This window comes from Lissotriton helveticus, chromosome 10, assembly GCF_964261635.1.
Source record: "Lissotriton helveticus chromosome 10, aLisHel1.1, whole genome shotgun sequence".
Taxonomy (NCBI): Eukaryota; Metazoa; Chordata; class Amphibia; order Caudata; family Salamandridae; genus Lissotriton; species Lissotriton helveticus.
The window spans coordinates 90244398-90261328 of NC_136071.1; the positions used below are offsets into that span (position 1 = coordinate 90244398).

Consider the following 16931-nt stretch of genomic DNA (forward strand, 5'->3'; position numbering starts at 1 on the left):
AACTAAATCTGATGTTCCCAAAAGCCGCTATTCTATATTTCCGCCCTTCTTAACATTCTACAGGCGATTAATTGCGAATACTGTTATTCCCGAAATGCATTGGGTATGTTAATACAAAATAAATCATGACATGGAATCCATATCATGCTTCAGAGCCTTTTTGAACATTCACGTTGAAACTGGATTGAATAAAATGAATTGAACGAAAGAAAGAAGGAGAAAATTAATGGCAAAAATGGACAAAGCGGTGTTAAGCATATTAATTTAATTCATTGGATTCAAATGGTGATGTGGCTGTGCAGCTTGGTGGAACCTATGATGGTTACCTCGCCATCTAACAGTTTGCCACAAATGTCATAGATGAAAAACTGGTAGAATGTTTTATTGACTTATGTAGGCAACTGAGTTAAGGAGTACCATAACACAGGTGATTTTTACTTTGACGTTTTTAAAGATTTACTTCACCATCACTGATGCATGACAACGCTTTACAACACTAATGCAAGAGATGAGAGGTAGCAGTCGCTCAATGTGTGATGTGTGCTTGTTAATTTGGGATCTAGCTGATTCTTATGCTAAACCTGGCAGCACCAGGACATAGAGTGCATATATCAAGAGTAAAGCAGACATAAGAAAGAGGGACATTTCTTCAATAGGTTGAGGAATCTTGTATAAATCCAAACACTGCCCTATTTCCCTGGGTGTGCTCGCTTCCAAGTGTATTTCCATGTGCCCTCAAAGATGCTATGACTTTGCACTAAGTTTGAAAGGCTAAGCAAACATTCCATATGCTCGTACAGTTCCTGTCCCAGAAAAACCTCCAAGATTAAAAAAATGCATGAATAGTGACTCAGAAGGCCACAGTGAAAATGAAACCTCACTAAAAAAAAAAGTGGGATTTTACTGAGGTTATCCATAGCCTTTAAAACCCAAGACGAAGGGAAGAAAATAAGTTGATCGAATACATGTTATTGTTTTGCTAAACAGAACAAAGGCATAAGGAACCAACAACAGATGTTGTATGGCTAGTGCCTGACTAAACTCTAAAGGAGCAAATCTCTTCTCAGTAGCAACAATGTGCAACTGAGTTAAAGGTATGTGAGATCATACCACTTCAGTGGAAACTCAGGTCTGCCACTCGTCCACAAAATCCTAATGTATCCTAGTAAAAAAAGGTCATACCACCTCAGTAGAAACAGTGCACATGCCTGGCAGACAGTGCAAGTCTAACATCGTTAGCTGTAGGTTCAAATAAATAAGCAAGACAACATTTGAAAGAAAGGTATTATTAATCATCCAGGTATTCCTGGACCCTCCAACTAAACTGATTTTTGCTAAGGGAGTGGTACTTTTGCCAACAGAAAGTTTGGACATTAGGAGAAATCTGGCCTAAACTTTCAGGGCTCCTGAAAAGGAGAGGCTCATTTTTTAAAATGAAACAACAATCCCTATGTCTCTATAGTACAACACCGGCCTTAGACCTTTTCTTCAGTGCCAAATCAGACATAACTGACCTTAGCTAGCTCTAGCTAAACATTTTACACCTCGGAGATGCAGGAAAGATGATGTTTACACTATTTTCAACCCTCTATTGTGCCACTTGTTGCAAGCTGCTATTTCCCGTTTACTCTGCTTTGATGCTTCAAAGATGACAATAGTCAACTCCAGAAACGGTGAATCAAGTGTACCAACCCAACTGCGAAAGAACTGCATTTACCAGGCGTGCAGACAACCAGCAAACTGTGCAAAAAGTCTGTGTTCAGGAAAGAACCTGTCAAACAGAAGGATGGTTACACTCCATTCCAAGTGAATGGAGTGCATCCTAAGATACTCACCTTCACCCTGCTATTGGAAAGGTTCTCATATAGCATAAGTGATGCCCAGATGAAGGATCCCCAAACCCTCCAGCTAACCATATTCTGTTAGAAGTAGAGCTTTGTTTATCCTAACTTGGTAGAAAGATCAATGCAGCTGTTGAACCCCTTAACAGAATTCTTCTTGTCAACTAAACTTAAGTGGGCCATAGGATCCTGTTCTTCTGAATGTTCTAAAGTGGATATTTGAATACCTAACGGAACTGTTCCACACAAGAAAGAAAATGTGCACAAAGCTGCCAGTGAAGCATCCCATCTGAACAAACGCAACATTAAGGCAAATACCCAGGATTACCAAGTGCCAGCCCCTTCGAAAGAAATCCAGTATAACCTAAGGTAACCTTCAGCATCTGCTTGTTCAAGAAACCTAAAGGACATATCTGATGCTTGAAACTCAATTTAAAGTATTTGGAAATTTACTTGCCTCTTACTACCAGAAAGTAAACCAACAGAGGTTCTCATTATACAACAAAAATAGTGAGCTGCTAATTGGCCTTTTGGGAAGTTTGATGGAGGGGACTCTAGGACAGGGTTCTCCAAAGTCTGTCCTGGAGGGCGTATCCATCTAAATGGGGCTATGCTAAAAATCTGGTATGGATCCGGCCCTGCAGGACAGACTTTGGAGCACCCTGCTCTAGGCAATGCCACAGGAAGACTAGTCGGTCAATATTTACCAAGGTCTGGACCCATTCTGCAAGCTGTTGCTTCCTAGGTTGGAGCATGGTTATACACTTAATTCAGGCAATCTACGGTTTTTGATCCTAGTTCGCTGCTCAGTTTCATATCCCTCTGACTAAACTTCATCAAATCCTAATCCTCATCTCATATACAATTCTATCATGCCACATGCCTGCTTTATCTAACACATTGCGAGCAAAATTGAAATCTGTCTTCTTTGTTTTTAGGTTGAATTTCTGGAGTTAAAGGGCATCTCTGTGCGGGTGTCTTGTGTTGTCTTTTGTTCTGCATGGTATCCTTGTTGCACCAGTTAATTGGTGGCGGTGCCTCAGTATAGAGTTGCACCACATGACCCATTTATTTGTGACCTGGAGGATGTTGTTTGTCACTCTCGCCTCTGAGCTCCTTCAGACCTCCGTGAATAGATCTGCTATAACATGTATTCACTGGAAATCACATTGAATGGAATAAGATTGACCATCATTTTAGCACCTTATAGGTAGGAGATGTGTATGCAGCCTTTAGCTTGTATACCCTTGAAGAGAAAATTGCAAGTTACATACATATGATGCCTTTGTTTCTGAATATTCAGTCTTCACGCAGATTATGTTCTCAGAAATATCCAATTTGTCCATCTTGATCTGGAGAGCATTTAGTGCTACCAAAGGGGCAAAAGGCATATTTCATCTGCAGAGCTGCTAGGGTGTACACTTCACTCAATGAAAGTTCCATTGCGGCCCGTGATACCAATTCCTAGTTGTCGCTCATAACAGAGGTCCGAAAAAAAGCGAAGACCAAATTAAAAAACAAACACATTTTTGAATAAACCATCCTCTGAAGCAAGGAAGGAGAAAGGAGTAATGTGAGGTATGCAGAAAGATAGAGTAAACATCAGAAATAGTATTCCAAAGGCAGATAATCCCTGCAGATGTCTCATAACATTTACAAAACCAACGATGAACCAAGGAACAATGTATTTCTACCATCCATTCAAAACATTACTGCTGAAGAAACGTGGCCAACACATGCCACTTCCCTGGTCTGTAATGCCTGTGATGTTAGTAAGATTTGCACAGAAAACCACTCAACTGCCTAGTAAATGTCTGCACTTGAAACTCTTCTGGAGAGTAAAAGTTTCTGGGCTTACATTCTTACGGGAGTGGAGAAGAAACCCCTCCTTTTTGGCCAGCTCATAACCAATTTCAGTGTAGAACACAAAGCACCTGTCGATGATCTGCCTCTAACAGAATGAACATTTTTATTGCAGAGAACCCCCACAAACATGTTTTTTAAATTCCCTGCCTCTTTGCAACCTCTTTCAAAACTCAGAATGATGAGGCAGAGAAAAGGCCTTAGGTTAGTGAATTATCTGCAAGAGATGACATTGTGATACCACAGAGGACAAACATTTGAGATTTACTCAGACGGGCCCTTAACCTCAACAAGAAGGAAGTGTAAGGGGTAGTGGCTAAAAGTGTTTCTAACTCTCCCATTCTTTATGCAGATGCAGTACCATCTAGGAATGTTGTCTTCAATGTTAGCAGTTTCAGCAAACATGAAATCATGGACCAAAAAGTTACACTCTAAAGAGGGAGCATGAGGATTTTTAAGGAGACCGCATAATCTAAATCTTTCCACACTATTATCGAATAAATATCAGTCTTCTCCTTTTTATCATAAGCAGGTCTACAAATGTAAAATTGTTTTTTCTATCTGCATGCATAGAAACAAACTTGAGGAAGATGAATCCAATTGAAAGAATAAATCCCCCATCAAAACGTTTTGTGGTGGAATAAATTTGGTTCAAACTTTATCCTCTAAGCTACATACCATGAGAAGCAGGATCCGAGTTGACCTTGCAGATCAATAATTCCTGAGTGTTCGGGACAGTGGAGCCAGTGGATGATCTAGCTGGCTATTCCGGTGCCATGGCGCTACAGAACAACTTTGAGGTCCCTTCTACAAACCACCATTTCCCTGTTGGGGAAAAAATGTTGGTCAGGTTCCTGTAAAACTGAACATACAGGACCTAGCGCTAGTTCAATTGTGGGAAGTTCTCCTATTTTCTAAGCCACATCTTCAGTTTCCTTTATTTTCTAAGCCACGTCCTCAGTTTCCCTTATCTGGAAATTCTTAAACAAGATGCAAGACCTTGCTGGAAAAGAAGCATTGCAGATGTATAGCTTCAGGAATTTCCTAATTCTCTTGAAGGGCAGAGCTCCCCTTTATGGAACTCTGATTCCTGAACAAGTGCTCCAAAAAAGGAGCAGTTAAAATTGATAAACCTGATCCAGAGCGTATGGGGCCTTGCAATGGATGCTGAATTGGATCACTGGATTTATAAGACACTTCTTTCCTCATACTTCTAAAGCACTGGGATGCCTAACACACCTACTAGTACATTTCAGATTGCATCTCTAGGGCCAGTGTGGCCAGGCCTACTTTTCTGTGTAATGAAGTGCAAATGGAATGTTTGCCTCTTCACTCCATGACGATGTTGTGGTGCATTTGGAAGAAGAAGTCTAAAGCTGCACGTTTGTGTTCCAACCGCAGGCACCATACCACGCACATAGGGGTCCAACAGATATCTGACTTTTGAAGCCCAAGGTCCTGGGTGGTCAGTGTGGATGAGCTCCAAACAATCACAAATATTGATAGAAAATGGTAGAGAAAACTGCAGTAAATTTAGAGTCTGTCCTTATTCAAGTCTGATTGGTGATCAGAAGAAATGAAACCGACATTGTGGAAGCTACTGTGTAATATCTAGCAAGGACCACCTGGCATCTTTGTGATTGAATACGGTCTTAAGCCCAGAAGAATCACTTCATGTGTTTCTAAGATAAGCAATCTGCGTGAAGAAATACCCCAAAAAGGGTAAAAACAAATATAAAGCAAACTCAAGGAAAGGTCGTTTAGAGTCCACGGTTTCTGTGTAACATATATGCCAAGAACAGAATGCCACTTTTGCAGCAAGATTACGTCCTTCTTGGAATTTGTCACAATTTGGAGAGGAGGTTGGAATGCACTGAAATAGAGGCTTCTAACGTGACATGATGAACAAATAAAAAGCAAACCTGGTTCTCTTGGACACTTTTGGGCTTATTTAATTGTTCATACCTTGTCTTTTGTGAAATGGCTAAGCCCAATTTAATTGCTATATTACTATTTCCCATAGTGCCTCATTTTCTTTAGTTATTGAAAACCTCAGTTTTTCAAAACATCTTACCAAAAGCGAAATCACCTTTGGAGTTTTGATTCGCGAGTTTGATGCTTAAACTGCTCTGACCAGTTAGTCCTGCCTCCCTCAACCGGGTTCAGATAGTGCCATGCATGGAGCACCTTTCAACATGCCGGTTTGTCTGCCTGCTACCCATTATTCCCTGACTGCAAGGTACTTGTGTGTGATGTTGTGAGCTGTAAATACCTTGCTATCTTTTACTTTTCAGTGCATTCAAGTCCAAAGATTCCCCTGCTTCCATCACGCCTCCACCCTTACGCAATGGGATCCCTGCATCCAGTACTGTCCAGAGCCTGTCGCAGTCACTAGAGGGCTCCAGCAAACTCAGTGTGGGTGCAGCACAGACCTCTGCTGGTCCCAGCCCCCATATGGCAAGAAAAGGTAAACTTTACACACTTTTGTAAGTCTAAATGGCTAATTTTTCTTGAAATGATCTTAAAGTTAGGCCATTACTATTACACGTGAAATTGTCATACCTCATTGCTAGGCGAACCCATGAGGCACCCCACGTGTCTTGATGTTTTGTAAAATATCTTTTTAAGCTTCAAACGCAAAATTAGTCTATAACTGTGAGTACACTATGTCTACCTCTGAAATTGAGTTTGTGTTGTAACTTATGTTTCTGGATGTACCTACTCCCAGGTGTCCATGATTGTGTCCAGGATATTTAGTTGGATATTGTGATGTCGTTCTTTTTAGTAATGCCAAACTTCAGGCTGAACCTATGCTATCCCAAGTTAAGACATTTTCATGTCCCCTCTCGCACTCTTAGATCGCTAGGCCAGAACTTAGCAGTGGTCCCGCGTTTTAAGTTGAGCAGAATTGGTGGCCGCTCCTTTCGAGTCCTGGCAGCGAGCTGGTGGAATTCTCTTCCTCCACAAATCCGGGCCATCGATGAGCTCCTTCAGTTTAGACGGGCTATCAAGACCTTTTTATTTGTTTAGCTCATCTGTTGTGTCTCTTCTCCTTTCTGCCCGCTTTTAATGCTGTGTTGTGTTTACCTTCGCAAAGCGCCAGGACGCCCCTTTGCTGGGGCAGCTGTGCGCGGTACAAATAAAAATAACATAACATAACATTAGTGCTACAGCTACGTAAATAATATGTAAATTAGTGCTTCTGAATGCAAATGTTGAGGATGTTTAGCTCACTGCCAAGTGGGAGAGTACAATATATTGCAACCTTAAGGAATCAAGATACTCTTGATTTTATTAGCATTGGTTTCAATATTTGTTTCCGGCATGAGTATGTGAGTGACAACTACCCAAGTGACAGTATTTTCTGCAAATATCACAACATCAATGCAAGGCAGGTTACGCATTTTTCCTTTTACTGATTGATACGTTTAGTTGTACGATTAATTCCAGTTTGCTACAGATAAGGTCTAAAAAAGGAAGATGATAGTCTCTGACGATTTGGTTTAGCAGGACTTCCAGCATCTTGAGATGAGTGTCTTTCTTGAAATCTCAGTTTTTGGCAAGTTTCCACATGGCAAGCTCCAGTGCCCTTTGCACAGCGGAACGTTTTTCCTATTCAGGTCTAGCAGATGAAGGATAAGCCGGATTAGCATTGGAACTTCCAAGTAATGAAAAGTTGGTTAAAGGAAAGAGTGTATGTCTGTTAATTGGTTCCTGTTTCTTTCGTTCCTAGGTACCAAAAAACCTGCCCCTGCACCTCCAAAACCAGTGAACCTCCCACCACAAGTACAGCCCGGAATCCACAGCTCTGCACTCCCGCTTAACCAGCCCCCTGCTATATCTCCAAAACCAGTCCCAAGAAGTCCATCTCCGCCAAGTCAGCAAACAGGTGCTGCTCAGTCCCCATCTTATTCTTATGGATCCTTACCGCGAAGGCATTCTGGCAGTCTAGCCCCCATCCATGCTCCAAATCATCCTCCACCCCAACCACCAACTGTGGCCACTCCTCCATTGCAGGCAAAATCAAATAGCCAAGCAGTCCCACAGCCCACTGTGCCTGTCAGCAATGAAACTAGCACAGAGCAGACCCCCAACACTCCACCTCAGACTCCGACTCTGCCAGACACCCCACCTCTAGGGGTGCACCAAGCCAACTCTCAGGCATCTCATATCTCAGCTACAACAACGGCCAACACCGACCCTTCCCAACCTTCTACTCCGCAGACTGGTACGCTGCCAAGGCCGAGGCCTGTCCCAAAACCAAGAATCCGACCAAATATCCCCCCTCCACCACAGCCACCTGTTCAGAGTGCCTTGGGCGAGACCCTGCCGCCATCGTCTTCAAAGATAGTCACTGGTAAGTTTATTCAAATGTTAATATTTGTGAAAGTACATTGTATTAATGTGTTCTCAGGAGAAATTTCTCAAGCAGGAGTGCAATTTGTTTTCTTTTTTATTAATAAGGTGTATACTATATTTCTAAACTGGTCCACCCTACCTTTGGTAGGCTAAAACAGCTCATAGCTAGGGGTCTTGCTTCAGAAGTTCGTGTTTCGCAATCTAGATCAGCACCATAGTGGAGCATGTATTTTCAGGGAAATAAATCAACATTTTTCCACGTCTATTTTGTGAATTTGTAGCTGGGTTTGAGTAATTTTCTAGGCATCTTTAAGAGGGTCCTCCCACATGGTCGGTGGGGAATAGTCTAACGCAAGAGACTTTGGACTGGCTCTCAGTTTCCAAGCGGCAACATAAATTGGACTAGATACCCAGAGTCCTGAGACTCAGGGGAGTAAATTTGACAATGTTATATAATCCAGCAGATCTGCCGACCAGTAATTTATATCAAGTTTTCTAAGAATTGGACTTTTTGCCATTCTCTCTCTCTCGCTCTCTCTCGCTCTCTCTCGCTCTCTCTCGCTCTCTCGCGCTCTCTCTCGCTCTCTCGCGCTCTCTCTCGCTCTCTCGCGCTCTCTCGCGCTCTCTCGCGCTCTCTCGCGCTCTCTCGCTCTCTCTCGCTCTCTCTCGCTCTCTCTCGCTCTCTCTCTCGCTCTCTCTCGCTCTCTCTCTCGCTCTCTCTCGCTCTCTCTCTCGCTCTCTCTCTCGCTCTCTCTCTCGCTCTCTCTCTCGCTCTCTCTCGCTCTCTCTCTCGCTCTCTCTCGCATTTACTTTGAAGGACATGATTTGACAGATCTTTCTGCTTTTACGTTTGAGACATGGTAAGATTTCAACCAAAGGAAAGGCAACCATTGGTATTTAATTCTAGTGAAAGAAAGCATTTGGTTGAAGGCAACAGTGCTCCTTGTAGAATTAGCAGCTTGCTAATTTCTCTCTCACTAGTGATCCAAAGTTACACCTGGATTTGTACGGTTAGCTTTTTGTGAATCATCTTCAATTAACTATTGCCCAATTTTCACTGTACCTTTGCTGAAGATTCTGAAGATGGAAAAGTGGCAACAGCTCAACTGCAGTACCATCTTAAGACTTCTTAGCCCCACCTTCAATAATTAGCAGTGAGGATTCTGACCCTACGGAGGCACAGAAGTAGCCTTACCCGTAGTTCACTGGAGGCTGCCAAGCTGATGCTAGTTGACCTTTCTCTGGATATCCTTGACCTACCTCTTTTTTTCAGGGTATAATTGATGAGATCTTGGGGTGTCCCAACACAGCCAAGCTTTGGTTTGCCTCCTTCCTGGCCAGTAGATTTACCAGAGTTCTACTAAATCTTAAGTGACTGATGGCTTCCCAAAGGGTTCCCTACATCGTGTCGTCTTTTCTAATATTTGCTGCCATTAAACCAGTGCTTGCTACAAATTGAGGGGTCAATTCACAATTATCCAGACAACAATTTGCCTTTAAATTTTGATTTCTACGACCATGACTTTTTAAAAAATTTTTATTAATTCATTCTTCCTACGCCACAGAAAAGAATTTGGTGGAATTGGGAAGGTTAGATGAGTAAAGGTCAGATTTCCAACTCTCAGTAAATTGGGTAAAGTGAGACCCGAGATGAGAAAATGCCGATTTAACTGTCTTTGTGTCATTGTTGATGTCATCATGTTAGTGATCATAAGATGGCAATGAAGCAAAAGCAACCCTCTTCACTGAATTTCTTTCCATGTTTCTGTCTTTCTCCCAGGCACCCATGTTTATCAGTACCCTACTTTACCTCATGATGGTTGTTCCCAACATTATTCTCCCAACAGCTGCAAAATATCCCACAGCTAAAACCTACCTGCCCACCCTCTTTATTCCCTTATCTTACTAAGGTTCAACTGCATGTAGCCAATGCAGATGCAGCTGAAGTTGTCCCTCGGGATGGAGACCATTTCTACCCCAATGGACTACCACAAACCAAGAGAAGATAATCACCACCCAGAAGGGTTGTTCCCAATCTCTTATAAAAACTGAGTTTAATGCTGTTGAAAGCGTCTTCACTTGTTACTGGATAATGTAAAGCTGGATCAGCCCTTTTCTGGCACATTGGAGTACAGCCATGGTTACAAGAGCAATGGTTGTCTCTAAATTAAGACAAATGTTCAGTTGATAAAGGCGCAGCAAAGAAACATACCCCAAAATACAACTTATTTCACAACTCAGTTGACAGGGAAAACCAACATGTACCAATGTTCCAAGGGGTGTGTTCATTCCCCTAACATTTGCTGAGTCTTGTATTCAGAACACAGCTTCCTTGTTTGTGAATCCTCCAATATACCTTAAGTCTGGACTTCATAGACACAATCCAAGAACAAGGAAGTTTCATTCCAGTGGCAATACTTTTCTAAGCATCCGAAGGCCTAACACTAGCTTGCTGCAGATGTTTCCTGTCTCATGACCTTCAGCTTTGTAAGTCGTTGCCTGAAACTGTTTTATGTATAAATCTTCAGCTTCCTTTTAGGAAACTGGGCAAACTATTTTTGCACCATCCATCACAGACTGCTTGTCATCTGTTAAAAAATGTCATATCTAAAGTGGCAGACTCCTGAGGAAGATCTGGTGTGTTGCTTCTCTCAAAGCAACACATCACATTACTAAAGTTTCACACAGGGAAAAGGTAGGCCGCTACAGTGCCAGGAAGAAGCAATCACATATATGCTGTGGGTAGAGGCTAATTCCTAAAAAAAAAAGGTTCTATGGATTAATGACTCTCTTGGCCCCCTGTAAAACTACTACTTTAGCTGTTCATTTCTTCTCAAAGGTTCCTCTAGTAGAATAAAAAAGCACTTAAGAAGATTTATGTAATTGTTTTGCAGGCACCTTTCTGGCATATCAAGGGCCACCCTTGCACAACTGGTAAAGGCCATATTCTTGCATGTCTTCTCCTTCTGGAATGGTCTAAAGGTGCAAAGGTTAAGATATATTCTTCTTTTGTAAAGAGTTATTGTTGGTACTCCAGTGGCTGTACATTGAATGATCCTAACCCCTAAAACATTATATGTTGTCTATAGAGTGAGTCATGCACTAAACTCCTGACACCTCACTGAGGCTGATCGCACGCAATCATCTTATTAGGATTTTAAAGTTCTGCCTCATGCATGTTATGAGGCCAGTTTATTTTTAATTGGTTTTTTCTACTTTGTTGTGAAAACAATAAAAGGAATTTACATTTAAATTAAGTGTTCACGAATGGCAGAGGGTTACAAGAGGAGCTTTCAGTAGCTGGTGATTGAGCATTTGGTAATTGGTTTTGCTGCATTGCATATTTGTGCACCTTTTGATGTCTCATTGTACACAGTAAGTAGCCAGTTTCCAATCTGGTTAGGCATTCTTTTGAACTCAGGAGTGCTGTTCTTTCGAACCCACTTTGTACTTTCCTGAAGGTTTCCTTAATTTAGGACTAAGGTTTACATTAAGCACTTTTAACTGCCCTCCTATTTCTCCTGCTTGTGATTGGTTCCTGTCAAGCAAAAGACAACAGGCAGGACTGGATACCTAAAAAGGATAAAAGCAGGTTCCTTGGTTGTGATTTTGTGCACCTCTGTCAAGAAAAACTAGAAGCGGAAGCACTCTAATGCCTCATATGTATTTTCCGTCCTTAGCACTGTCATCAAACATTGAAACACGTGACTAGAGTTTGCCAAGAAAACTGAATTAGGGCAATCATACAGATTACTTTAACATTTCATGAAGTTCACGGACATTTTAACCCAAGGGTACCTTTGCATGACCTCTACTAGATTATATGGTGTATAACCAGTAAAACTTGACAGTAAGGGTTTGTTTATGTAGTGAGAGTGGTGGGAAGAGACGGGATGTGGGTGGGAAGAGACGGGATGTGGGTGGGAAGATAGGGGATTGGAGTTCAAATGCCCTGCCTAACAGATGTACATGTGATGCATTCACAGGTTGGGAAGGTTACCAAGAATAAGGTTTGTAATGACTCAATCCCTGCTTGTAGTTGGTACTGCTTGTGCTTAGCTGGTTCTTACTTGAAACTTTATTTTGTCCTTGCTTGAAAAGTCTGTTTCCTGTGCCCATTATCTTGTACACTTTCAGTTCCCCAAATGCAATAGACTACATCATTGTGTTACAGTTGCCCATATCTTGCACTGATTACCTTGTCTTGGCCACATGCCCTCAAGCATTGAAGGGGATTTTATTACATCTACCCCAAGGACATTGGACCATAAGAGCCACCGAATACTCAGTTATTTGTGGATGATCACTAGAGTCCCGCATTACTGTTGACCAGCTTACATCGCTAGTTGGAGTTACTCAGCCCTGTTTTAAAAGCATGTCTAGCAGTTCATGTAGATGGTGGTGGCCTGGTGTTGCCACTGAGATCAACCAGAGGGACCATTCTAAATTTTTTGGTAGGCTGGATACCCAGATCTGATTAGGAGCTAATAGTTCAGAACGGTTTGGAACAAACTGAAATATAAGTCGCAGAATAATCAAACGTAGAGTCTAAGTTGTAATAAAGCCAAGGTTAGTGTCATGCATTTGGAACACCGAATACCTGGGAAGCCACAAAAGAGAGAGACATGCAAAAGAAGGGGGATCAAGGGGTTGTGAAGGCACAGTTCAATGTCAATAAAGTAAGAAAGGCCTCACAATGTCTTCAGAGTAAGTTATTAGGCTCTATGCTCCCAAGCCTCAATGTTTCCTGTCGTGGATGTTCCCTATGAAAAATCAGTATTGTTATGTGAATCCTGTGTAGATGCCCAGGGAGGAGGGTACCAATCGCACACAAGAAAACTCTAGCCAATTTATTATCATCGACAATGCCTCCCTTGAAGCACATTTCATTATTTCAGATAAGAGCCGATCAGCATGCTTTCTTCATTCATCTTGTTGACAATAAGAATGTTAATCAGCTCCTCACATGCCCATAATTTTCGAGTCTACCTCTGCTTACAACTAGGAGAACATTAAACTTGCTTGAACACTAATGAAATCTTCTGAACACAACCTCAGAGGATCTAGACCACCTTTAAAGTGTGAAGCATCTGTGTACCTACTTTTTACTGTAGTTTAGTATACTTGCATATTAGATAGAAAATTATAATGCATAGCACGATATAATAATAAGCATTCAGAACACATGTAATAAAATATAAAACATCAATCAATGGTGCAAAACAACAACAGGTATACCCCATACAGCATAGCCAAATAAACTAGACTTGGGCGGTAAACTCCACTCTGTTCGTGGAGTTTGCATAGTTTTCTGAGCTCCGCAGAGCAAGTGGAGTTCTGAAAAACTCCGCTCTGTGTAGCGGAGTGGAGTTTTTTCCTCACTCGGGCTGAGAGCAAGCGAGGAAAACCCACCTCCCGGCGAGATTTCTCAACACGGGCGGTCAGATTGCTAAACCTGCAGGCAGTCGCTGATGGTTGCGACTGCTCACGTTGAGAAACCTTCCGTTTGTGTTGAGAAAGCTGAAACTCGGGTAGAAAATGTACTCAAGCGGCAAGAAAAGAAGCAACGCCCTCTTGCGCTGCACATGGTGCCGTTTACAGCGCGGGACAAACACCTGGTGCTGAAAATCAACACGAATGGCATGACCAGTTTGCGGAACTTCGCATAGTGCGGCTGACTTTTTTGGTCACTATGTGGAACTCCGCGAACCACGCCCAGGCCTAAAATAAAGTTACTGTAAACAAGATAATATGAATTCTCGATTTGAAGGTGTACTTGCAGAAATTCTGTCATGAACTCCTACTGCAATTTGTGTAATCGATTAGTACTAAATGAGAGACATACCTTAAGTCAGTTCACCCTCGGACAAGCTGCTCTGTCTATTGTAGACCCTTGTTCATGAGCAAGGCTTTGTTTTCACCAGGTATGCTTCATGAGAGTACGGCAGTGTAGTGTATAAATGCGTAAGTTTCTCTCTCTCTCTCTCTCTCAGCAATATAAGCCCCCCTTACCTACACAACTGCTACAGAACAAGTATTGGTACTACGAACCTCCTTCACCAAAGATTGTTACAGCACAGAGAGTACAGGCTTTGCTTTTACTCTGCAGTGGTAGAGGAGGTTTACCCACACATAATGGGTAAAGCAGGTGTAGAGCAAAATACACAATAGGTGATGCAGGGATAAAAAACACTTTAGCCAGATTACGGACTAGTGATTATTCTGCTACTCTGGTGTAAGTGCACAGTGATCTGTTGTCCTTGTGCTATGCAAATACTTTAAATAAGCTTACTTTGCATCCATACAAGTCCAGCTGTGGCAGCTGCATTTGTATCTGCATCTCATATTTGGCAGTACAGGCTTCCATTGTACATGTAGGATGGTATTTCAGTACAAGCTCCGCACACAGCAGCGAGAACAGTGGTAGTAATAACCTTCAGTGTGACACTACAGGAATAGTGTTTGCAGTTCAAAGTTCTTCATATGCACCGACCCCACAGACGCGGAAGCAGCACAAGCTCCCATCAATGTGTACGGGACAGTGCCACAGTGATATAGCATTATTTCCATGCGGCCCATAGCGCCTGCTGTTTTTTGTAAGTTGTACACATAACAACCAAAATACTCTCCGCTTGTTCCATACAAGCTGCCGTATTGTCAGATTTGGTTATGAGAGCCGTGGCCTTGGCATGGCTCTGCAACAAAGATGTGGGAAGGCAGCAAAGAGGTGGTCAAGAACTTAAGAACGTTTTCTATTGAAAGATATTGATTCATTAAATGTATGAAATGCCTACAAGAGTTAATGGACCTTTCTTTGATAATTCTGCACAGTGAGTGAGTAGCTTTTGTGCACTGTGTAATTGCTTCTCTTCAGGAAGGCAGAAAGACCCAATAGAAAGTAAAATCTTTTTCTAGTGTTCCTTCGTGTAGAGGTCGTCAATGTCTACATTTGTGTTTGTTTGCTAAGCTAAGCTTTTGTCCTTCCTTTCCCTGATAATATATCAATGAAATCCCATCAGATGTCATGTGAAACTGAAGTCACTGAGAAATTCAACTAATTTTACAAATTTTGTCAAATAATCTAGATGTTTGAGCTGCCTTATTCAGTTTGAAATGAGATTGGAAAGTTTAAGGGTAAGGAATAAGGCATGTGATTGGCCACAATTTGCTATTAATGTTCAATCATTGGTGGACTAATAAGTTACTAACTTCCCATCACACTGACAACGTCAGCTGCTTCCCACTAATAGTGCATGTCATGTCGGCTGCAGCTTCACTTTGGTTGTTTCACTAAATATGTTTGGGGATGTGGTGGCACAGACCAGGGTGTGCAGCTGGTTCTTTTTCTGATGCATCACTAACCGCTCTGTGTACATGCATTGTGGGAAAGGAAGCTTCTCAAATGGGAATGTATCCCAAAATGGTTTCTTTCTGCCTTCTGAATCTGTTTATTGTGTTCAACATTATCTCAAAAACAAAAATACGTTGATCTTTGACAAGCTGTATGTTCTGTGGCCATGTGCCTGTATGTGACAGAAACCTAAATCTCCCAAGTCCATAAGCACTAGAACCTACTACCCCCTTGCATTCTCCATAGACATTTTGCCAGAGGCAAACTCTTGTCCTTTCCACCTCCACTGACATTTTGCCAGAGGCAAACTCTTGTACTTTTCACCTTCATCTCAATTCCAGTTAACAAAATAATAGATATTCCATGGCTTCACTGCCCAGGAGCGGCATAGAAAAAACCCCATCATGATACTTGCTGCAGACTGTTTTATTTAAAGTTTGAGACGCATGTTTCGCACTCTTCAGAGTATGCTTTGTAGGTAATAGCGGTATTTTTATAACTTTTGAGAAAATCTCCCCTGCATGTTCTGAATATTTTTCCACCCCTAAACAAGACTGGTGTTATGGTGCAGTTTATAATCCTAGGTGACCCGATGTCACCCTTCTCTTAAGTGAATGGATACCTGGTATTCAATTCATTATGCTGAAGATGTTCCTCTTTTTTCTAGCTTATCTATATTGTCATCTTAACTTGGACTCCCAACATAAATTTGATAAAAGTGGGAGAGTGGCTGCATTGTAGCTGTCTATCAGTTCCATTCTATTAGGGATAGCTGTCTGATATTCAGTTTATCAGTGCAAATCTGTAGTGGAGACTAAAGAAGATCATTGTTACTCCCAAGTTGTAATGGTGACTCTCTGAAAGTTTAGGCAGAGAACCTTGCATTCTTAACTCCTGCCCCTTGCATGTTGAAATAGCCTTCCAGGAGATGGTCCGGCAGTGCTCCTTCACCTTCCTGTGGCTAAGGAAACCTCAAGAGGGGACATGGACAGATGTGTTCAATCTGCATATGATAGAAAGCTTGCCATGGCGGATATTCAGTTGTATTATTGATCATCACAGCTTGTCATGATCAGTAATTGGTTCTGTGGGGCAGTGAGATGACCCAGCATGCCAGCTGGAGCGCCACATCTCTTTAAATGCAAATCTAATGTCTGCGATACCCACCTGCCTGCCCCCCTTGACGAGTGTGGTCCTGGAATGTTAGAGGCGGGCTTTCCAGTGAACGGTCTGAGACTGCAAACCCACACAGGAAACTTTGTGTTGTTGGGAAACTGGCTAACACATAGGGTCGGCTTTAGGCCATGGGAATATATTGGTATAACCAAAGTATTTGATGTGTGGAATTAGAATCCTATTACAAAATCCCAAACCCTATGCTTAGAATTCCAACTATGTAGGTCATAAGTTTTTTTTAACTATCTCCTACCTCACCAGGCCCTTAAGGCCTATAAGAATGGCTTGAAATCTTTCCCAGAATTCAGTCCACTAAAGGCCAGGCTGATCTTTGGTAATCT

General features: G+C 42.0%; 1 protein-coding gene across 6 annotated transcripts in view; it reads left to right on the forward strand.

Moving 5' to 3' along the window:
* ARHGAP17 (Rho GTPase activating protein 17) overlaps window positions 1-16931 on the forward strand; it is a 337930-nt gene that overhangs the window by 305613 nt on the left and 15386 nt on the right. For 4 of the 6 annotated variants that reach the window (XM_078664824.1, XM_078664823.1, XM_078664827.1 and 1 more), the window contains 2 exons: window positions 5999-6171; window positions 7438-8061. In XM_078664824.1, the coding sequence (XP_078520950.1) occupies window positions 5999-6171; window positions 7438-8061 (797 nt within the window). Of the gene's footprint in view, window positions 1-5998; window positions 6172-7437; window positions 8062-15148; window positions 15198-16931 lie in introns of all 6 variants that reach the window. The other 2 variants (XM_078664825.1, XM_078664828.1) reach the window with 1 other exon arrangement.